Below are 23,161 nucleotides of genomic sequence, written 5' to 3'. Positions count from 1 at the left end.
CAGAAGCGATCTCGACCCCTCCGATGCTCTTGACGATGCTGGGATGCCGCCCTGGACTTTGCTGTTACTGGTGTTGCAAGTGCTGGCAGGCCAAACACCCAGTGAACATTGCTCAACAGAGGAGTTCGCTGTGAGCTGTAACACAGTGGTGTGCAGGTGATTAGGTACTGCTTTTTACACACGAGCAAAATAATAAATATGGTGAATATGAAATCTAGAAAGGTTAGCATGATGATAAATGCATTTGTGAGCCACATTTATATTATATTTTAATCAGGATTGTCTCTGGCATTTAAGTATTTTATACTCATAACAAGGCAAGGAGTTTTTCCTATCGTGCCAGTTTCGAAGAATTCTTATTTAAGTATTAATCATTTTGATTACCATTTCCGTTTTTACATTATACATATATGCTATATGCATCATATGCATATATACGCATCATTCTGTAATTTGGGTGATAGTTCGTTTACTATAACAAACACACAAATTTCTTTCTCTACTGCGCTGACCTCCTCTGTGCTTCCCACTTTTTGTTTAGTTCCATTATGCAGAATGCATATAAATGCAAGTGCAAGTATCGGAGTTAGTACGGGAGTGTTGTGTGCGAGCACGCATGCGTGAAGCGTCCGTTTTAATCGTTGCCTGGCCATCGAATATTTCTTTGGCCACGACGCTCCGACGGCGATGACGACGTGGACGACGTGGAGAGTTTGCTCGTAAATCCGGCGTATAAAAGGCACATAGCTCGGCCCATTGGGGCTGGCTAGGAAGGGGGAGCAGGGCAGGGGGAGTCAATTGTGCTGTGGGGAGTGGGTAGTGGTGGGGTCAGCCCCGATGGCGAACTTGGTCGAGCCAAGCATAAGGCCTTCAGATGGTGGCTAACTCGGCTCTAAGGTGCCAGGCCGCAGTGGTCCGCCTGACCAAAGGCTGATTTACTATGATCCGCTTGAGTTTTATGTGCAGAAAGATAACATTTTTAAGATATTGACACCTTGTTAGGCGTTTGAGAGACAGCCGGAGCCGAAGCCTGGATTGCCGAGGGACTGCAATAAGGAAAAGAACTCTTCTTGGCCATAATCTCCACCGGGAACGCCCGCCGATCGCACCTTCCCTTCGCACAACTCCCATTCGCATTGGCATTCGAGTTGCCCTTTTGCGTTGCTAATTGTGGTTAAAATTAAGTGCATTTCTCGTCGTCAAATGCATATAGTTGGTTGAGATTATCAGGACGTCAGAGGTTCTTTTGCCCTGTGTGTGCCATGTGTGTGGGTGTCAAAGGCGGGCTTTGTTAAATGTATGGAATAATACATATCTTTACGGCTTCATTAGCGAAAACCTCTCGGAGCCCCCAGCTCCGACTCCACAAAAAAGCCATTCGACACGCTGTCTGCATTAGCGCCAAAAGGATCGGCATCGACATAGTCATCAAAGCGTCATCCTCTTCGTCTTCGTCGCCAAGACTGCGTTGTCTATCTATCTGTCACTACGGAGAGTCGCTCCTCATTCTCGAGGCCCTGAGCCCGCGGGACTTTGTATGCACACTTCAAAGGGGTTCAGCTCGGGTCGCTTCGATTCGGGTCTGTGAAGCTTGGTTGAGTACAATGCATTGCAATGCTTCCAAATAGAGGGATTTTGAGTCCAAGTTCATGACATATGTACATATGTCTAATCTATTTTCTGCTAGTATCTAACTTAAAGTGATTAGAAACAATGGTTTAACAAACACAACTTAAATACAATTCATCATTTCTTTCATTGCCAATTTAGTAATACAGATTTAAAAACATTTTTATTTGATTAGATTGCAAAGTCGGTCATTCTTCTATTTAACTTAGTTCATTTTGCATTGAGCACTTTTATAAGTGTACCCCCAATTCGGTCACATTTTCGGCCGAAAGCAGTCTTCAGGCTGGTTCTTAGTTCTTAGCTTCCCAGATTGATTGAGCCTTTTATTAAAGCGCACGTACAGCGTATTAAATAAATTGTTAGTTACGTTCCGGAACGGAACGGAACCGAACCGAAGGGATGAGCCCGTCCCAGACTCCAAGCCCAAGCCCAAACCCAAAGCCAAAGCAAAGCCCTTCTCCTACGTCAGATTCTGTGGCAAGAGTGCTGTGCTGCGGTTCGGTATGGTGATGGTGTCATATGGCACAACGCCCCCGAAGGTGTTGTGCGGAAAAATCTGAGGAACATGGCGGGAATGGACACAACGAAAGGAATTCCTTTTCCTACAACGTCGCTTTGTGCGCGGCGAGTCGCGTTCGTGGGCCCGGGTCTGTCCAGGTAGATGTCTATGCATTTTGCTTTATGGTCCAGCCACGTATCAATTATGTGCCAAAGTGCTAATGGCTGTTGACGGCTTCCAGCGTCCATTGTGGGTGTTGCCCCAAAGGAACATTCCTCGGACGACGTCCACATGACGCAAAGGGTTTCCATCTGCCGCGGCCAAATTAGTTTTCCAGTCCTCTACACTGCGATGCAAGCGATTTCCGTTGGGCAAAAAGTGAAAACCAGTTTTAATTACTTACCCGCTTGGGCGGCGAATATCGCGTGTAGATCTGCAAGCGGGGCAATTCAATTATGACACAAATCCATCGCATGCCGAGCCAAATCCAATTCAACATTAGATATCCAAAAACCTGCAAAACCCAGTTAACGCAGTCGTGGCCAACTTTTCAAAGGGGTGTACTTTCTAATAGATAAATGCATATACTGGATACCGCATGTTTTTAAATATTAAAATATTTTTTACAAAACCGAAGTATTACCCTCTGCAACTTAGTACCAAAGGGAATTTAGCTAAGGTTTTGTGGTTTGTGAATTCTTTAATTATTTGAGGCCCCTTAAAATCTGCCTAATTGCTTTGATTTTGATGGCTTATATTAATTGTTTTATAAAATATCACATTGAATAATTCCATTGACTAATACAAAATATTCTATTTTAAAGCTTCCAGAACGTTACTTATTCAATAAATACCATTTCTACTACCATTTCCAAAGTTCCCTTAGAACATAGATACATAGGTTCTGGCCAGCATCGATACAAACAATTGGACAACAACGCCTTGGCTACCGAATCTGATCATAACGATCAACAATCAGGAATCGGCGAGCAGCCAATCACCAAAACTTGCTGTTGTCCGCATCGCTGATTCGGGTCTTTGGGGTCGGGTTCGTAATGCCCATCTGCATCCAATTAGGCGGAGGCCCAGACGAAGGCTTTCTTCTAAGCCATTCCTGGTTGCTCTGGGCCCTCGCTGAGCCCAATTCCGATGGCCTTTTTCGGGGCCAATCGCGTAGTAACTTATACGCTTGTCGTTTACAGCGCATGATTAATGACCAACAAGGGCCTTAGAGCAAAGTTGTTACGAATCCAATGGTGGAATAAGGATGCCAACGGAGCTTGACTCCCAGCATATTTTAGTCCAAGACTTGAGTTCCATACTAGTCTTGGCCCAAAGAATCCCAAACAAAGTCAGCGCAATGTAAGCCAATCGTAGTAAGAGCTACGGCAAGTCCTACTTCAGTGGGTAAATAGAACCATGTTAGTATTGTTAGTATTTTAAAAGTATTCAACTGCCAAACCTTTCTCACTAAACTTATTTGCAAGCAATTTAAAATATTTTTTTAGAAATTGGTAAAAAATAAAACATAAGAAACGTAAAAAATCCTGACACTTAGCCTGAAATGCGAAGTCTAGACTCAAACTTAAAATGATTCCACACACCGAATTTCGAGAGGAAATATTTATAACGTCAGATAGATATCTATCCGTGCCCGGTACCCCAGATACTTAATTACCAGATCGTAGAGGACAAAAACAAGTAAAACGCTGCAGTACAAGTGAGTTTCACACCTGAATGTAATCGAATTTTTATCATTTTACCTCCGCATTGCATTGTTGCCAGGCAGCTTGCAGTTTTGAGTTGGAGTAGGAGCTCAGCTGGCTGCGAGCAGCCAGCAAATTGAAATTTATTGCCACTGAGCCACTGGAAATCCCGTCTGGGGTCTTTGGTCCCTGCTCCGTGCTCCCTGCTCCCTGCTCCCTGCTCCCTGGACTCTGGCCTCCTCCATCGAATTGGCGAGATTTGGGGCCAGGCCAGGGCAGGGCAACGCAAAGAATGGTGCTGCTGCTTTTGTGTTTATTTTTGGTCAAGCCAACTGGTCGCGTATGTGGGTCGCACTTACTACTACCGGTCCTTCCACTGGGCCGAGACTTATTGTTAGATAAGAAGTGTGACGTTAGCCCATTAGAGACGGCCGAGGATGATGATGGAGCGCTGGAAATAGGAAACCGCGAATTCGCGGCTGGGAATCTGGGATCGAGGATCGGGAATCGAAAATCGAAAATCGGGGATCGCACATCGCCTTTGATTGCCAGTCAGTCTCGGATTCAGCTCGCCAGTCTCAAAGTTAGTCACTTGATATCAAGTAGCCACTGCGAAATATACCACGCCGATTACCAAACCAACGCCCGCACGACTTCCACTCGTACTTGAGTTGCTCTTGGGCTTAAACTTGGACTTGGATTGGACTTGGACTTGGTCTTTGACTAGGAGCCTTGTGGACTTGCCTACCGCCATCGGAGATTTATGGCTTAGATAAGCGCGAAAAGTTACAGATGCCTATGCAGCGGCAACCACTGCAAGGCGCGTCCCGGGCTTAGTTCGCGTTTCTCATTCGTGGGTGGCTCACTGAGTTTTGCCAGGAATAATATCTCTATTAAAAATATATCTGAATATAATATTGTCTGAATTGGCCGAAGATCTTTTGAATGTTAATTTCGGTTCATGAATAGTCAAATTGAGCGACTGAAGTTTTGTGCCCAAAGAGTTTGTCCCAATTCTAGCTTTTTTGGCAGATTACAATCTAAAATTTTTACATGGCACTGAACGATCCCTTAAGTTCGAGTTATGATCAAGGTAACGAGTCAATGTCAATAAAACAGTGGAGAACTAAACAAAACCAAATTATTGAGGTTCTATATATATGGTCGTATTTTTAATACGACTAACATTTTTTCTACTCAAAGCAATTGGAATTATTACTGTTTCTTACTTTGCCAATTTCGCGCGATCTTGATTGAGTAGCACACAAAGCAAATGTCGTAAATTTGCCATCACATGAAAATACTAAAAATTAAACTAAAATTTTTTTTTTCTGGTAAATACTATACTCTACAATTGCTGAGTTATGAAAAGTGAGAACGCACCCTTAATGGTTTTTGGGCTAATATTTGTAAGCGAAAAGAAATGCAAAGCCTACTAGCACCATGCTAAATCATAAAAAAAACGTTATGTAAATTAGTTGAAATAAGTCATGTCATATTTACAAATCTCCCCTCGCTGGCAGTGCCTGCAGCACGTTGTTGTCGTCGTCTCGTTAGCGTGGCGCGATTGCTGGCTGCGATTGGAAATTGGCAACAGCCAATGACCAAGAGCAGGAGCAGCCGGATAGGCAGCAACTATATTCGAGTCAACTTCTCTTTTGGTCTAGTCCTAAGGGCCGATTGATAAGGATCATAGTCAGGCCGGGGCTCTCCGTCTCCATCTCCATCTCCATCTCCCATAGAATATGCCCATCCTTCCGCTGGGAGTCCGGCTAAATTAATGAATGCCGCTTTTAATTCCTATCAGCTTTATCGCAGCGGCCGCATCTTAAATGAGGTCAATTATCAACCAAAAGTGCAAGTTGTTCGCCAGCTCCGAGGTACTGGTACCCCCTTTCGGCGGTCTTCCTTCGAGATGACTTATCTATCTGCCTCATAAAATTGAGTTTCACTTTCAATTGCCGCAGCCCGGCGAGAGTAATAGAAACTGCACATTAAACGCAACACGTGCCACGCTTCATGGGACCAACAACAACAACAGCAACAGCCACTGCAGCAAGTGCAACTGCAGATGCAACAACCTCCTCCTCGCAGTTCCTTCAGCTGCACTCTGCAATAAATCACAAAAAGCCCGCTCAGTTCGTAATTAGCGCAGGGAAAAAGCGCAGCAACAACATCATCAAATATCACACAATGCACATTGCTCGAGGAAAAAGCAAAGAAAGCATGACGAGGCAATGAGACTACACTGAGCCATAAGTTATATTAATTTAAAGGGCGAAAAGTATTTAGATGTAATAACAGAATCCATTTTTTCTATTTGTTTATATCGCATAGATTTTTAATTATTATAAAACTAAGCTACCAGCCATAGCTGCTATGACTTTTGCCAGAGATTAAAAAATGATGTTATAACTACTTCCTAGTTTTATGCATTAATCAAAAGAATAGCTAAATGTTAGTTTTCAAAATACAAATATGAACGGGAAAGAACAAGGAGATCGCTAGTGTCGAACTCCTCGACTTTTAGATACGCGTTACAAAAAAATATAAACATTTTTCCAAATTGTGCATGTAACAACTTTATCTCCTCGTTATAGCCCTAATAGTTCAAAATACTTTTCAACAAATACTTTACGAGTAACAGGTAATGGGAAACAAATAATTGGAAAAAGTGTTAAGCTCTCATTTGAGTTGAGGAAACTCGACTCCATATCCTAAAACTATTAATATAAGCCCAAGTTGGGTGTTGGCTTGGTATACTAAAGACTAAAATCTACTTTTATTTCAATAGGTATATATATTTTAATACTGTGGGAATGAACAAAGAGCTTTATTCTCTCAGTGTTTAATGGCCAAGTGGTAGTCTTTATTTTCGCGAGCTTGCACTTGCCGCAGAATAGACTGCAATTTGTGCGAGCAATGGAGCAGCAACTCGGCCAGTTTCATTAAAAATATTTTGGGTTGAATAACAATAGTAATAATGTAAAGTGCAACGCAGAGTGCCGAGCTGAAATACAAAACCGTAAAAGAAAAAGTGAAATTTCCCGCAGCCTCAAAGAAAGGCTTAGGTAGCAGCAGCAATCATCTTTGGAAATTTTAGCTTTTGTCTAAATTGCAAATGAGCCTAAGGCCGGAGTCGAAACCTAGGTAAAAGTCTTTCAGACGGTAAATACTTCCTCTCTAGCGGATCTTTTTGGATGCCGATCTGAGTCTAAGAAAATTTCTGTAGATAACCTAAGAAGTCATCGAATATCATTTGAAATTCGTTTCCAAAGACTGAGACAAATCAGAAATCTGACCATCGTGATCATAACTTTGACGACATTCCTAAAGCCCCCATAATGTAAACTAATTCAGTTGTATGATCCTCTTGCTTTACGTTCTAAGCGCTTTTAACAGCGGTCAGCTCCCCCCACCTATAACATCTCATGTGCGGAACTTATTTAGCTGGTCCTGGTTCTCAGACCCTCTCCAATCTTGGGTCACCCCTTGCATGGTCAGGCCATTGACAACTTGCGCAAATGTTGACCTTTAATTACGACAGCCAACGGCAGCCACAACATGTTCTGGCCGCCACTGTTTGCATAACTACGCACATAACAACGACCCAGGCTGCGAAAGGCCTTTCTTATATATCCGCACACATTTGTCTGAAAAAAGAAGGCAGCATCCACCAAACGACAACGACGACAAATGCAATTTGTCCAGCTGCAGTGGAGACATGTCTCCGTTTCGGACACCGGCGGGGGAAGTTGGAGTCGGTGGAAACACACGCATGGCCAGATTAAGATGAGCAGGCCTCGGGATCACTGTGAATGCTCCACAGTCACTGGCATTGGTCACGTAGCGCTTAAACAGAGCTGTAAGTTCATTTAAGTAAGTAATATTTATTTAAGTAAATATCATAAAGCCGAACATATAAACAATCGTGGGCAACACTTTTAATTATTCACTTAAGATTAACTTAAATTAACTTAATTAAAAACAGCAATGCGTTTAAGGGCATTTGATTAACTTAGAACTAATAAAAATTGCAATAATTTTGGTGTTGGTCAAAGTGTACTATAGTACTATAGTTTCAGCCAAGAGTTTATAATCTTGTGGGGAAGGCTTATTCATGTGATTTTCGCTGCGATTCACTGATTAATTTTCGCGCGGGCCACCATCACTGGCAAGCACTGGCATATGTGGCATCGGACTCCTGGCTCTTGCTGCGGGCTGGGTGACAAGTGCTTTGTGTCAGCACCCCGGTTAGCATGTGGAGCTCTAGCGCCTCGCTGCCCGGCCGATGACAATTTTCTCGGGGCAGGAGATTGGGGATCGGGGCGATCGGCTTACACATTAATTATCACTTTTGTTGCTGGTAGCTGCGAGTTCTTTTGCCTCCTATTTCTGCGAAGGATCAGTAGAAAATCCCAGCGCCGACACAAGATGGCAACAGCACTTAGTTCGTTGCCTGAGTCTTTTGTTTCTGTTTCATTTCCCTTTTTTTTTTTCATGCAGCTGTACCCTCTGCTGTTTACCCAAGTGATAAATGAGCTGATGAAAGCCCAGCAGGGAGTGGGGGGCACTGATTTATGGTTGCCGGGACTGCTGAATAATCGATAATAATCGATAGCAACACCCACTTGGAGTGGGAGATAAACGAACTGGGCCCCGACATTCGTCGGCCGCTGCCACATATGAAAATTAAATTATAAAATGCCATGCAAGTGGGGCGGTGGCCAGGAGTATCCTTCTACTCTCAACCCTCCAGTGCCCACACTGCTAAGAAATTGCTAAGTTCCAGACGCAAGGACAGCCAACAAACGAGGGTGGACGTGCGATTTTCCCGACATTTAATACAATACAACGGAAGACGCCAAACAGGGCGGCGACCCTGCTCCCCAACCGCTTCCTCCAGCATCCTCCTCTGCTGCTGCCACGCCCCACCTGTGTTGCACTGGCGTCCAGGATGAACACCCCTCCCCGCCGTCACCTCCCGGATTGCCCCTCTTCCACATGCCTGACCAAAGCAAATAGCCAGCGGGCAGATTTTGTCTTTGCGCGCAAGTGCAGCACGTATCAATTATAGAGGGCTACATGCTAACAACAATAACTACACCGGTCTCAGCAGCCACTACAACATATTCGCCATGGACAACGACACTAAAGTTTTAGAGGCGGGTAAAGTTTGAGGGAAGCCTTGGGGGTTAGGTGGTTAGGGGGTTAGGGGTGTCCTAGAAATCTCCTTCAATAAAATATAAAACAAGAAAGAACGCTAAAGTCGGGTTCCTCGACTATCAGATACTCGTTACTCAAACATTTAAAATGCTTTTTGGAGCATCGATAGAAAACAAATAGTAAAAAGTACTTTTCTAACGTGTGGGCATGGCCGTTTTGGGCGGTTTATGGGCTTGACAGTATCAAGAAAATGCGTCTATGTCTCTAGAATCTGCATATTTAATCTTAACATTCTATTTTATATCTTCTGAGATCTCGACGTTTATACAAACGGACAGACGGATGGACATAGCCAAATCAACTCTGCTATTGACTCTGCTCCTGGTCAAGAACATATATACTATAACTTATAGGGCCGAAAAAAAGTTATCTGAGCAAATTTATGTTAAGTCTAGTACATAAGATACATACAGTTTTTGGTGGATCAAAAAAACGTTATACCTGAAAAATTTTGGATTCAACCCAATAATATTTATTTGGAGTCTGCAAAGTTGACACCTAAGCCTTTTTTTTAATTTGTTCAGTTTTTTATCTTCTCCATAATATTTTACGATTCATTAAATATACGAATACACCAATCAAAATAAATGGAACTAGTTCGTAGTGTTAAAATAATTTAAATGAATATCGTTCTACTGCATTTTTAAATAAATGTCGCAAAATAGTTCATAATATGACATTACAGCCTGGCCCACGCAAGAAAAAAAAACAAATTTAATCTCATGCGGCATAGACATTTGACTGCTTCTTCCAATTACATTGGCTATTCTGAAAAATAGAGAAGGCGCCAATACAGCATCCTGCGCCATTTCAACTCCAATTTCTGGGACAGAGACAAAAATTCGGACCGACTCCAAGTGCCCCTGGAGGCACTCAAACCCAGATCCACACCAAGCCAGGCCAGAGAACTAAACCTAATGGGCAAGCAACACAACAACGAAAAAAAAACAGGCCATGCCTTCGTTGCCGTGCTGGCTTAAGCCAGGTTTTGCCGCAGTCCTGCATAAAACATGATTAATTCCTGACCGGGTAATTTATGTAGGCACATAATTCACAGCGGGACACATTTTTCTAGAGAGTTCAGGCCGCGGTCGCCACTTAAATGCACCACTAAAAATAGAACTAGCACACACTCAGTGAGTTCGAGTGTCGATCATATGGTTGCTATATGCTAAAAATAAAAGGCCATGGCCAGCCAAACCGCGCTGGGCCAAAACAAAACTCAAACCCAGGCCAAAAACAAGTCTCGTGTCGACAGCAACGTTGCGACGTTTGATTTAAATTGAAGCCAAAGCCGGGGAAAAAGCCTGGTCCGAAGTCAATATCAGAGCCATACGTATGCTCTCTTTCCGCGGAGCTGACAATATCATTAAATATTTATGATGCCACGGCTGAGCAAGGCCAGACACTAATCCCTAATTAAATCTGCACAATTCGCTTGCGTACTTAGCTGGAAAAACTGTCTAGTTCGTGGCCTGAGTCTTTTGTTATTTTCTTCGAGACGAACTAAAAGCCAAAAACCAAATTCCGAAAATTCGTTCTCTTAATTTATATCGACTTCATCTCTTTGAATTTCCTGGAATTGAGCTTTGTGCTCGATTTCGCATGAAGTAGGAAGCCCTAAGTGAGTCGTAAGTTGTGGGCTACCCTTCTGGGGCTACCGGTATTTGCAGCTTGACATGATTACGATGCAACCCACTGCAATACTATTTGTTATCTTTATGCGCTGCCTGCTGTCACTCGAGGCGGACTTCCTTCGCGATATCGATGCAGAATCATGAATTGAGCCCATAGCCTATGCATGCGCCAGTGACAAACGATGATGCTTCCGCGCTCATCTTTCCATCGGATCTTTCCCATTCCCCCGCGAAGTGCCAGCCAGAATGGCATAAATTCTGGGCAAGCAGGCTAGGAGGTGCTGGTGGTGAAGGAGCAGGAGGATCTGTTGCTGCGACCCGCTGGCTTTCATTTCTAATTTCTGCATTTGGTCGATGGCTACCGATCGGCTTGGAGTTGCGATCCCTGGCTGGCGATGTTTTAGTGCATTTTATTGCTTTATTTGAGAGTTTGGCATTGCAACGCTTGTCAATTTTACAACTTTATAGAGGAGAGCTTCTATCCTTTGCATATATATGCATGATTCTCGTCCGATAGCCAGGCCAATCCCCACACCACAAACCCAAAACCGATTCTGTTGCCGATTCTCGATCCTATTCTCGATCCCGGGCCCATTGGCCATGTCTCTTAATATTTTTGACATATTGGCGGGGCCTTGGCCATAAGTCTGGGCCCTGGCCGAGAAGCCTCTTATTGTTGTTTGCTCCTTCCACAGGCATTTTCACAAAAAGGAAATGGCAACAACAAAAATAGCAACAACAACAACAGGAACAATCTCAAAGAAACCCAGCGGACTTGAGTCTGCTTTTAGTGTCTGCGTTGCCTTCTCGCATTTGAATTGCAAATCCTATTATGACTTGTGAAATTATAATTTTTCTAGTTGCCTGGCTGAGGTCCCATGCCCATTCCTATTCCCGCCCCTGCTCCCAGTCCCGTCCCTCTGGCCCACCTTCGAGGATTGGTAGGTTCAAGTACAGGGCCCCATGTCCATGTCCAGTCATAACCGCAGAAGGTTCAATAGCATGAATTATGCATATGCAGACGGTTTCCTTCTTTTGGTTTTGTTTCGTTTCGTTTCGTTTCGGGAAAATCACAAGCAAACGCATCCACAAGAACTTAGTTATGATAACGTTGCACATTTCTGACTCCTCCGTCTTCCAAACAAAAAGAGACGCTGCTGCTGAATGCAGCTCTTCATTTTTGTTTTGGCCAGTAAAAACGATCAGCATCCGCAGTGAGCACTTAAAAAAAAGGTCATCAAATTTTAATATTTATCAGTCGTCCGATTAACGAAACATTTTATGAAAACGAAACATTTTTGTAACCAGTTTTTAGAAATTTTTCAATCTAAATATGCGATTTATCTGAAATACCTTGTATAGATTCTTAACTCTATGAAAACTTATAAAGAAAAAATATACACTTTTTTCCGACTTTTTTCTCGAAGTGTCGATCGTATGCTTTATGCGTAGCAGCTGCCGCATAGATGGAGATGGAGACGACTCTGACAACGCCCCCTCTTTTGGGTTGCTACCGCAAAACTCGGACTGCAGCTCTTTTGGCCTTAACTGGGCCCAAAACTTGGGCTTCAGATCCAACTGGATTTGTTGCTGGTGCTGGTGCTGGTGCTGGTGCTGATGCTGATTCAGGGCTGTTGGACTGCAGCAGGCCTTGCTGACAGAACAAAGAAGTCGTCCATTTGTAATTGTTGTTTCTTATGCTCTTTTGCAGTTTTTGTTGCAATAAGGGCAGCGCAGACATGGCCAAGGATTACCACTGCAACGCACTTCCCCATGCCGTACCCATACAGGCATACACCCATACTCAAACGCATGCAGACAGTCATTCTTAAGCCCCAACCCCAGCTCAATCCCGTACCCAAGCCCAGAGCTTTGGCTATACAAACCATCTGTAGACTCGTACTTTTGCTGAGGCAATCCGACTGCGCAGGCCTGCATACTTTTATGACTTTTGACTTGACTTTGACTTGCCTCCTAAATCGCCCTGGCTAGCCTAAGTTGAATGACCTCAAAGACTTGTCTCCCTTTATCTTCAAAAGCTATATATGTATTTATAGCGTGTTGAAACAACATTTCAATGAAATCATCTTCACAAATTGGTGAATGTCACAATTAATTTAAATGCTTAAATAAAGTAAAGATGTATATAGTTATTTATAAAAAAAAGTATTACTACAATTCCCACATTTACAGAACTTATAATTTCTTGAAAACTCAACTTTGGAGCCCAATATGTCGGCCCAAGTTAAATTCAAATGCTCTGTGAACTTGGTTTCACTTGGGCATTCCCAGGCAATTATGGATTTCTCCTACTTTAGCCCTTGCCGATGACGTGGGCTACTGCAATTTAGCTAGCAAGTTTCCCGCCTTCGTCTCAAATATGATGTCAGTGGAGAACTCCACTCAAACTTCTCTTGGGCTTAGATTCATATTAACGAGTTTGTCTCCAAGTGGTATGACATTAGCCCAATGCCAGGGTAAATTCGCTAATAAGCCGCAGACAACAAAAGAATTATGCATTACATAATGACAAACAAGCTAACGCAAATGATACCGACCAAGCATGGGCTAAAGTCGAATCAATTTGCTTCAGTCCAGGTCCCGAAAGATAAACGAAAATGGGACCTGCTCTCGGAGGCTCTCGAGACAGGCTGCTCCTCCGCGTTCTCATCATTAACATTGTCCCGGTCAAATACAGGTATGCAGATTAGGCTGAGCCAGCAACGAGCCCTGGCCAACAGGCGAAACATGCGTACTTACATACGTCTGTGACTATTTGTTTCACGAATTCGCGGCGCATTTTACTTGGAAAATAAACAAGCGGATTTAAGTTGCGTTTGTGGAACTTCATATACTCTTCTTATCCGTTGGAATGTTGTAAAGAATATATTAATTTACTTGGGAGGGGTACAGTTTCCACCTCTCACTACCAAGTACAAAATTTGTATATTTTGTATATATTTGTCCCGACATATTAAATGTGAGTTGTAAGTTGTGAACGACATCCTGTAACTAACTGAACAAGTTTTCACATATAGCCGCTAGATCGAGTGTGACTGCTCTCTAACCAGCAGAGGCATTCTGTCCGTCGGCCCAAACATGGCAAAAGGCATGTCCATCCTTCCTATCGCAACAAGAGCAATTTGTTCTAATGCGCCATGGCAGCGGCAGCTGCTGAAAATGGCGAGACTAAATCTGTGGAAGAAGCGGAAGGAGCTGGAGTGCCTGACTTGCAGTTGCAACGGCCGTGGAGAAGCAGGAGGACATGGAGGTGGCAGTGGGCGGTGGGCGGTGGGAGCAGGAGTAACCGAGTTAGCTGAGATTGCAAAAAGGGCAACCAGTGAACACGCAACGGCCAGAACAAATGTAGACATTAAGCTGCTCCCCGGCACCAGCAATTGAGATCGGGGCGGGGCGGGAGCGGAAACGGAATGGGATGGCATGAAAGACTGGCGGAGATTACATCAGCAGCTTCAGGTGACAGACACGCAATGGTTTGTCCGGAGGCAAATCCCAGGCTGGACCTGGCTATCATAAAATCGTAACTATATTTGACACATAAAATTGTACATACATCTAAGCAAATGGCACCCCCACCAGGCGATTCCTTTGGGTTGACACTAACGGTCGCGTCAATAAATTTGCCGTGCAAATTCATTAATTGCTTTGGGTGGGTGGAAGTTGGTGGAGCGGAGGAAGTGGCGCGGGCAGGTGCCACAACGCTTGCAGATGTCACAGATGCCACCGCTGCTCAGAGCTCAGTTCGCTTCCAGTGCGGTATGTGCCATAAAAAATATTGGCCACCTTAATGTAAGTGGCTTATAAATTTGTGCACAAGCCCAAGCCATTTATGGCCATCGGGCAGGGACCCATGGGGCACTTGTACCTAACTGTTTATGTGGTTAGATGCCATCCTGGTTGGGTGTGCCTGGGTGTTTCTGTGTGGCTCGATGCTTTTTTAGGCTGCATTCAAATATGGAATGCAGCTTCCAGCCGGACATGGCCTAAAATCCCATAGATTAGCCTCAAAGGTCAGAACCACGGCTGCCAGATGAATAAAATTGATTGATTCAAGTGTATTCACATCCCTATTGCTATTGCTATTAGATGCGACCGAAATAAATTGTTAAAACAAACAAACATACAACTTAAACGGCCAAAAATATACGTACTAGTAACAAATAGTAGGATAATGCATTGATGCATATGCAAGTTCGAAAGTTGATTGAAATAATGTGTCCTGCGTAAAAAGAAGCCGCTTTGTTATTTTTGGACGGTGGAGTCGACGCGGCCAAAATTCTTTGCAATATGCATATATAGAAATTAGCAATTGACATAAAAAATGTTAAATATTAAATGAATAGTGAAACTAATGAGTCGTCAAATAGACTTAAAAAGATTATTATTTTATTTAATCATTCAATTTGACAGATCCTCTCAATCTCTTCTTAAGTAGTTTTGTTAAAGAACATCCTTTGACTCTTTTCAATTGCGAAAGAAAAGACATAACTAAAGAACTTCCAAAATAAGGAAACCTAATACTAGTTGCCAATAGTTTCATGTTTACAGTTTTTGAAAGATCAGAAAACGAATTTCCAGTATTTGGTATTGGGTTGTAATCACAAACAATATTTATTATTCATTTCATTACTTCACTTGCGTATTTTGATTTGCATTTCAGTTGTATACTTCCGATTTTGCATTCTTTAGACAATGGCAACTAAATGCATTAAGCTTATTCGTTTTACAAGCATGGCCACAAAGAGTTGTGTTGTACTTGAGCTGTTATAGATTCACTTTGGGACAATCTGTTTCTCTGGCAAGACTAAGAATACAAAATATTTGAGGTTTCAATCGTGTTAAACTTATTATTATATAAATTATTGCATCGAAATTCGTTCTTAAACTAATTTCCTTTTTATAGGAAAATGATTATGACCACACTAACTCATACATTTTTCAAATTATACTTTTTGGTAGCAGCAAAATTGGGGGTAAGGGATAGTAATTCATAAAAATGATCTCTAGTACAAAGTATACATCTTTGGGATAAATTATTTGGTTGGGTTTCATTCTGCAACTTTGGGTTACTAGACACTAAACTAAATGGCAAGAACTATTTCTACAAATCCTTCTTCTATGGCACACTCGCATTTGGCGTTGGCTAGCAACTCCTGGATTCTACTTCTGCTTCATATACATGGTAGCAATTTTCTCAAGAATTGTGTCGATAGATAACAATTCGTCGCTGAATTTCTGCATTGTGGGGGCTGGCACAATCCACTTTAGAAATTCCTCCACATTTAGACGGAGTCTGGCCAATGGTGTCATCGTGGCGTCGTCATGGGATTGTCGCTGAGCCAGCTTTAAGGATGCAATGATAACGTTATCGATCAGACGCTTCTCGTAACCCAATTGGCGTAGCTTCTGAGCGGAGCTAATTTTTTTCAGTACCACTGCCATGTTGAATCTTAACACAGAGAGGATTTGCGCATCTTCAGACTGACTGCCACTGGATTGGTCTCCGCCAACAGGACACTTATCGCACTGCTCAACATGCGACTGCAGCTCCACCTTGATCTTAAAGAACTCGTTGCAGCCTTCGCACATGTAGGGCTTTTGCTGTTTGTGTATCTTCTTCATATGGTTCTTAAGGTGTGCCAGCTGAGAGAAAGCTACTTCGTCCTCGCACAGCTGGCAGCGAAAGGGTTTTTCTCCCGTGTGCTTCCGGATGTGCAGTTTTAGTACGCTTGAATGGGCAAAGGTCTGGTGGCAGATCTGATGGGAGTTGAAATATAAGTTAGGGCTACATGCAGGCTAAGACCCTTTCAACTTACCCTACATTGGTATGGGCGCTCTCCTGTATGCATCCGCATGTGGACATTGTACTGGCTCTTCTGGGTGAAATATGTGTTGCACACCTCGCACACGTGTGTCTTAACAGCGGCGTGTCTCTGCATGTGAGTGGCCAGATCCTCGTCCGGCTCGATCATTTTGTGGCATATCTCGCACTCAAATTGCGTCAGCTTGTGGTGCTCCTGGTTTATGTGGGCTCGCAGGGCCAGCTCATTGGCGAATTGGCTTTCACAGATGCTGCACCGGTGTTCCATGCCCTGTTCGTGTCGCTCCATGTGCACCCGCAAATTGGCGTTGGTTGAGAAGCTGGCCGAACACTTTGTGCAGTTGAACTGCTGGATACTCGTCTTGTGGTGAGAAACCATGTGCTGTTGAAGCTGCAATATAGATAATAATATAAATTGGTAACACGGTTGCTAAAACTATTAAAACAAAAGCCTAACCAGAAATTTATAAACATATATGTAAATTTAAGCTTATAAAAAAAAACAAATAACTTTTTGGGGTTTTAGAAAAGTATATAATCAATCGTTAAATCGAAATTTAATGTCGTATTACTCACCTGACCTCCTCGGGCGAATTTTTTGTCACAGAGGGCGCAAGGATAGGGCTTCTCGCCAGAGTGGAGGCGCATGTGGAGTCGCAGGCGCTCCTTTAGTGCGAATGATTTTGGGCACTGGGAACAGACGAACTGCTTCCGATGCTCGTGGGCGGTGGTAATATGGTTCTTCAGATTGACCGCCTGGCGGTAGCTCTTGCCACAATCCTTGCACTTGTGCGGTCGCTCGTCCGAGTGGATAAGCATATGGCGCTGCAGATCCGTCTTGCCGCCGAACTCCTTGGAGCATTGGCTGCAGACATGGTGCTTGCGTTTCACCGGTTCGACCTTTCGGGCAGACTTCTTCAGCTGCGGCTGCACGTAGTCGTCATCCCTTGAGTCCTGCTCTCCGCCGTCGTCCTCTTCCTCCTCCACACATGCGTCCCGCAGACTTGCCAAGCTGCTCTTCCTCCTCTTGATCGAAAGTGTGTGGCCTGGTGAGGATTCCCTCGCCGCCGGCGGCGAGGACAACGATATGCCGCTGTCTGTGAGCAGAGAGACGGTATCCTCCTTGGACACACTGCGACGGCTGCGTACCATTTGTTTGCTTTTATTATTTCGATTCGTAACTAAATTTTTGAGGACCGCTTCCTGGGAAACACCGGCACCAGCTGTTTAGCTTTACTTCTAAAGTTAATTTTCTACGTATGTAATTAGGGATTCGTATTTTTCGTTTCAATTTGCTACTTCTAGGATAGTCCCATACACCATTGGTTTGGATTAGTTTAGATGAGCTGCAAAAAAGTTAAGAACTGTTTTAATTCTCCATTCACCGTGCGCCACGTTCCGAAGCAGAGGGAGAATCAAAAACACAGACAGAAATAGTAACCGTATGTGAGGCCGAAACAGAAACAAGAAAAGAAACAGCAACGGAACAGAACCTCCAGCTGTGTCAATAGTGATAAGACCTATGCACAGGAAAAATATTACCAAAATTGAGAGATTTGCATATTTAGGTGCTTGAAAGGGCACGACACTTTTATACTTTTTGATGTGTTTACTACAATAGTTCTTATTATTTTGGCAGTGTTGTCAGAATCACTTCGGAGTTATACCCAATACTTAATGAATTATATTCAATACATTGGCTATCCAATTTGGAAATAGCCGTGTATGTTCTGAACTATACAAATGCACAGTTTTTCGCGGTGTAGAGAGATAGGAGCTCCATAGTCTCGAAGTGGATCGCGTTATCATTTGACATTTCCAGCGAACGTAAGCTTCCACAAAAATATCCCAGTTTGTTGCCTTAATCTTTTGTTTGGGAGGGAGCGAGATGGACGAAACCGACTGATAAGATCCCGAGGAAGGCAACAACTGATAAGCAATCCAACACACTCACTAAAATCACAATATAGCCATGATAGATATCGAGATAAAGCTGTACAACCTGCCCGTTTTCGATCCCGCGGCGTCTGTTCTCCGAGGCAGCGGAATTTCCAATGAAAAGCGAGCACAGAGAAAATGCAACTGGAAGAGAGCGACGACGATGACCCTGGACTGCGACGAACATCTGGCAAACAGATTGGGAACCCTCCGATTCCGATTCCGATACCAGCGCCGATCCCGGCCCGACCAACCCCCTGCCCCTGCGGAGGGTTAATGGTTCATTAGAGCCGCACCCGCAGAAGCTGAAAACTAACTCACTTTAACTGCACAACGGCCCTCGACCAAACTGTTGAAAAAGCGAATTAAAGCTAGAATCCGGAGCCGGGAATCGAAACTGAAAGAGAACGGGGCAAAAAGCACGAACGACAGCGAAAATCACACACAAAAAGCGAAAATAAAGAAGTGAATACATAACAGCAGTTTTGTAATGCTAAATAGGCAGGGTTATGGGGGTGGGTAAGGGTTAAGCGAGGGGGAGGGGGAGGAGCCGTTGAAGTCTTTCGTATTTGGGGCACAAAACTCGACGACTCCAAAGTTTTCGGGGTCTTGCAACCGATTGTTAGTAATTGTTATAAATGCACCAGCACCACAAGAGTCATATACGTAAATCAGACCATTCTACACATATGCTACACATTTGGCCCAGGGGTTCCACATTTAACACCAACACCGCAGCGCCATTAGGCGCGGACTTACCCTCGCAGTAAGCGGGAATCGCTAAGTTAAGAGCCCTCGATCCGCAGGAACACATCGTCACTCCTAATGGGACACACCTTGACTTCTTATACATTCCGCGTCCGACTAGGAGTTCGCTTCTTTTTTGTTTATAATTTTGACGCCCCGAGCTGTGTGTACATACTTTTTGCAATCCGCTAGCTGGCAGTCCGGCTGGCTTTTCAAGGTGTATCCATCGTGCAGCCTGCGGCTTAGCCTGAGTACTATGGAGGTTTGCCTGCTCTAAGCCAATACCAATTTGCAATCTATCAAAATAAATAACAGTTTTCGGTGGTTTTTCGATGTTGTTCTTAATCTTGGTGATGTGCACTTACCGATTTACGGTCACACAGGGACTATGTCTGCACGTCTACAGATGGGAGCGTGATTCAGAGCCACTTTTCAGAGAAATACAATTTTGCAAGTTTTATAAAATACAATAACGGGTTGGTTATAATTTAGAAACCCATTTTATCTACAAAAAAAATTAAAATTCACCTTAAATTATGTCTGGCAATATTTATGGAAATTTTAATAACAGCCAAGCGAACGTGACTTCTTTTGCACACTGAAATCACAGACTGCTGAACGCGACCACTTTCCACACTGAAACCGCAGTAGTGTGGCAACGCCCGAATCCGCCAAAAAGGTCTGGCAACGCTGGTTCTTAAACACGCGCAAGCAAAATATTTAAGAAATGGAAATCAGTAGCTAACAATAGTGTAAATATTATATTATTCTGCTGAAATAAACCCCTTTCAATAAAAACCACGCCACTACCTCTGCTGAAAGGATTTCATACATATAAGCTCCAATCACCCGACACAAGGTAAAGCGTGCGTTTTTGGCGCTCCGCTGATGTGACTTCAAAGCATTAACTAAATTACTTATCAAATTTCCAGCTAACATGGCTGGAGTACTCTTTGAGGACATCTTCAACGTGAAGGACATGGATCCGGAGGGCAAGAAGTTCGACCGTGTGTCCCGCCTGCACTGCGAGTCCGAGTCTTTTAAGATGGACCTGATCCTGGACATCAACTCGTGGCTGTACCCCATGGAGCTGGGTGACAAGTTCCGCCTGGTACTGGCCACCACGCTGCGCGAAGATGGTTGCCCGGACAGCGGAGAGTACAATCCAATGGAGCACGAGGGCACGCGGGCGGACAGCTTTGAGTACGTGATGTACGGCAAAATCTACAGGATCGAGGGTGACGAGGCACACAACGAGGCCTCCCGGCTCTCCGCTTACGTGTCCTTCGGGGGCCTGCTGATGCGGCTGCAGGGTGACGCCAACAATCTTCACGGCTTCGAGGTGGACCAGCACATGTACCTACTAATGAAGCGGCTGGCCTTCTAAAATTTCTACCTACTTATATTCGTTCGCAAATTAGACATAAACAACAAACTTTATTTACAGTGCGTTCATAACATTGGTTGGAGTGCTGAAAGATGTAGTCTATTGCCTGGATGGGCGTCTGAAAGGCGCGTTTATAATCAGTCGTGAAGGCCGTGGGCGGAAAGGAATGCGGCGATCTACGAAGGGCAATGCCTGTGGAGTCGATGGGAACACTGGAGTGGGCCTAATAGCATTCACAATCTTGGCCGAATTGGGTAGAGCATGAGCCGTAAGCTTAGCAGGCCGACGCTGCGGGCGGAAGGCAGCCAGGCGGTTCAATAGCGGAAGAACATACTGAGCTTGGGGTGGCAGCGGCAAACTGGCCAAATTAATTATAGCTGCGCTTTGTGGTAAGGGGTTGGAGCTGACATCGTTGGCTGGCTGGTCTGGAGGTCCGTAGGTCTGATCGGGCGGTCCATAAACTTGATCCGGTGGGCCGTAGGTCTCAGCTGGAGTTTCCACTACTGTTGGCGGCCCGTATGTTTCAGCTGGAGGACCATATGTCTCCTCTGGTTGAAGAAATACAACCTCCTCCTCCGTTGGCAGGTCGAATGGCGGATTGGGGACCAGGCCTGCTGGTGGATATGGCGCTTGTTCCTGTCTTTGCAGAAACATACCCGCCGCGGGTCCTGGGAACCTCAGATGACTGCCTTCCATTCCATTCAGGCAAAGAATGGAACAAAGCGCAAAGGTGGCCAGAGAAGCAGTTGGATAACCGGACATTGTGGTGTGCTGACATGAACTACTGCATGGGGCGGCTAAGTGGCGCCTATAAGTACCCACTGGGGATGCCCTTGGGGACTGCCCAATCCAAACACCTGAAGAAACATCGAGGCCAATGGCTTATATGGCAGGTCCAACGATACGTGCCCATCGATGTAAGTACTGGCTAGCTTGAAAATACTAGTATATTGTTTTTACACAAAAACAAGAAATAAATAAATGAAAAAGTACAATCATCTCTAAATTAAGTGCAACGCTTTCTAATTAGTTTTATTGTCGATTTATTTTTAAACTGAATTTTGTAAGTAATAATATGTGAATACATTTTTTGGTGTACGGTGCCCGAATGATATCACAAAAAAAGATCTAACATCAAAGTTTTTGATGCAGTGGTTATTAAGTGATTGATAAAGTCTGATGCAGTAAATCTTACGCCAAAGTTGTTGAGCCTACCAACTGCGACGCAGGATTAGACGCTGAGGAACGGGCTTCTGAAAACGCCGTCCTTGAGGAAATCGTTGGTAGAGTCGTGCGGACTGAACGGGCTGAGGCTGGTCAAGACTGCTGGCTACAACGATCACAGTGCCATCCTCAGTGACTTCCAACTGTGGTTCATCCTCCTCGGCGTCCTCATCAGCGGGCTGCAGCTTGGCACCATCCACCGATGCTTCGTCAGTTTCTGGAATATCATCAGTCTCGATGGGATTCTCTGGCTGCGCATCAGCCTCGGGAGCAATAACCGGCACGGAGTCGGCCTCTGGAGGTCCGTAAGTGTTATCTGGTGGCCCATATGTGTTGTCCGGAGGTCCATAGGTGTTATCAGGTGGCAGATAAGAGTTCTCCGGCTTGATTGTCGAACTGGGCAAATCGAAGGGGACACTCGGAGTGATGCCAGCCTCCGGATATCCAGTGGGCGAAGGACTGGGTATACCCTCCACCTGGCGCACCGGGAATCTCCGGGAGATTGGTTCCGCGGAACTCAGTGCCAACAGGCTGAGGACAAGAATAGCAATTGGTGCGCCAGTCGGTTTACTCATTTTCGCGGTTGAAGGGCTTCTGTTCTGATTTCTCAATCCGAGTCGACTTATTTATAGCCCGAAGCCACCAGATTGGGTTCTGCCTTAATTTATGCTCGTTGCTTTCAGTTTTAGGCTCTTATTCCCGGTTAAGCTTTGATTATGTTGCGATCGGCGACGATGTAGCTTCAGCTTAATACCCGATACGTGACTCTTTTTCGAAATTCATTGGCCAATGCTATGATTTGGAATACGCGTCCGTTTCCCCTCCTTGGAATCATTCATTAACACTTAGCGCGGGCTTTGGCGTCGCTGTGAACATTTGAGCTTGTTCGGCTTTGGGTTCTTGGCAGTTCATAATTTTATTTGATAAACTTTGTATTCATGCAAAACAAATTAGGCTGTAAAAAAATCCATCAAAGACGCACTTTTAAATGCACGTCCCATTTAGACCGTTTTTATCAAGGTCAATGAAAATCGAATATAAGAAAAAGAATTGGTTATTATTAGTTTAGCTTATGGAACAATATACCTTTTCTGATTTTTAATAATTCAGTCATATTAAAATATATAAAAATTAAATCCTATTTTTAGTTTTTAACAGGGTCAATGAAAATGGAAATGAAAAAATTTATGATTTGTTTAGTTTTTGGATTAACAATTTACCTTCTGACTTTTACGTTTCTGATTTTTGATAATTTAATTACTTAGTACATGCATACTAAGTACTATTGATGGGTCAACAACTTAGAAAGAACTTGTACATATATTT

General features: G+C 44.0%; 4 protein-coding genes and 1 long non-coding RNA gene across 8 annotated transcripts; 1 reads left to right on the top strand and 4 right to left on the bottom strand.

Annotated features, from left to right (window-relative positions):
• Window positions 1–2,126: 2,126 nt before the first annotated feature.
• Window positions 2,127–5,184, bottom strand: LOC120448823. The gene is made up of 3 exons (XR_005616147.2): window positions 5,064–5,184; window positions 2,532–2,695; window positions 2,127–2,474 (listed from the first exon to the last, which is right to left on the bottom strand). It is a non-coding gene; the product is annotated as an uncharacterized LOC120448823 (long non-coding RNA).
• Window positions 5,185–15,082: 9,898 nt separating this feature from the next.
• LOC120448700 (gastrula zinc finger protein XlCGF8.2DB) lies at window positions 15,083–19,704 on the bottom strand. Of its 4 annotated transcripts, XM_044006023.1 has the most exons (5): window positions 19,590–19,704; window positions 19,237–19,520; window positions 17,116–17,885; window positions 16,535–16,930; window positions 15,083–16,475 (listed from the first exon to the last, which is right to left on the bottom strand). In XM_044006023.1, the coding sequence occupies exons 3-5, from the start codon at window positions 17,689–17,691 to the stop codon at window positions 15,879–15,881; spliced, it is 1,569 nt and encodes a 522-aa protein (XP_043861958.1). In that variant the 5' UTR covers window positions 17,692–17,885; window positions 19,237–19,520; window positions 19,590–19,704; the 3' UTR covers window positions 15,083–15,878. The 4 variants fall into 4 exon arrangements, with proteins under 4 accessions (XP_043861958.1, XP_043861957.1, XP_039486789.2 ...); XM_044006022.1 differs by lacking the exon at window positions 19,590–19,704 and having other exon boundaries at window positions 19,237–19,578; XM_039630855.2 differs by lacking the exon at window positions 19,590–19,704 and having other exon boundaries at window positions 19,400–19,571.
• Window positions 19,705–19,883: 179 nt separating this feature from the next.
• Window positions 19,884–20,664, top strand: LOC120448702 (DNA-directed RNA polymerases I, II, and III subunit RPABC3). The gene is made up of 2 exons (XM_039630857.2): window positions 19,884–20,083; window positions 20,157–20,664. Exon 2 carries the CDS (start codon window positions 20,162–20,164, stop codon window positions 20,609–20,611), a length of 450 nt encoding a protein of 149 aa, XP_039486791.1. The 5' UTR covers window positions 19,884–20,083; window positions 20,157–20,161; the 3' UTR covers window positions 20,612–20,664.
• A 34-nt stretch (window positions 20,665–20,698) lies between these two features.
• On the bottom strand, window positions 20,699–21,530 carry LOC120448701 (proline-rich extensin-like protein EPR1). Its single transcript, XM_039630856.2, has one exon. It carries the CDS (start codon window positions 21,371–21,373, stop codon window positions 20,711–20,713), a length of 663 nt encoding a protein of 220 aa, XP_039486790.1. The 5' UTR covers window positions 21,374–21,530; the 3' UTR covers window positions 20,699–20,710.
• A 158-nt stretch (window positions 21,531–21,688) lies between these two features.
• On the bottom strand, window positions 21,689–22,410 carry LOC120449172 (receptor-transporting protein 3). The gene has a single exon (XM_039631514.1). It carries the CDS (start codon window positions 22,408–22,410, stop codon window positions 21,823–21,825), a length of 588 nt encoding a protein of 195 aa, XP_039487448.1. The 3' UTR covers window positions 21,689–21,822.
• Window positions 22,411–23,161: the final 751 nt, after the last annotated feature.

The sequence above is a fragment of the Drosophila santomea genome, chromosome 3L (genome assembly GCF_016746245.2).
Source record: "Drosophila santomea strain STO CAGO 1482 chromosome 3L, Prin_Dsan_1.1, whole genome shotgun sequence".
Lineage (NCBI taxonomy): Eukaryota > Metazoa > Arthropoda > Insecta > Diptera > Drosophilidae > Drosophila > Drosophila santomea.
The sequence above is the reverse complement of the archived record's forward strand: the minus strand, read 5'-3'. Positions and strand labels throughout refer to the sequence as shown.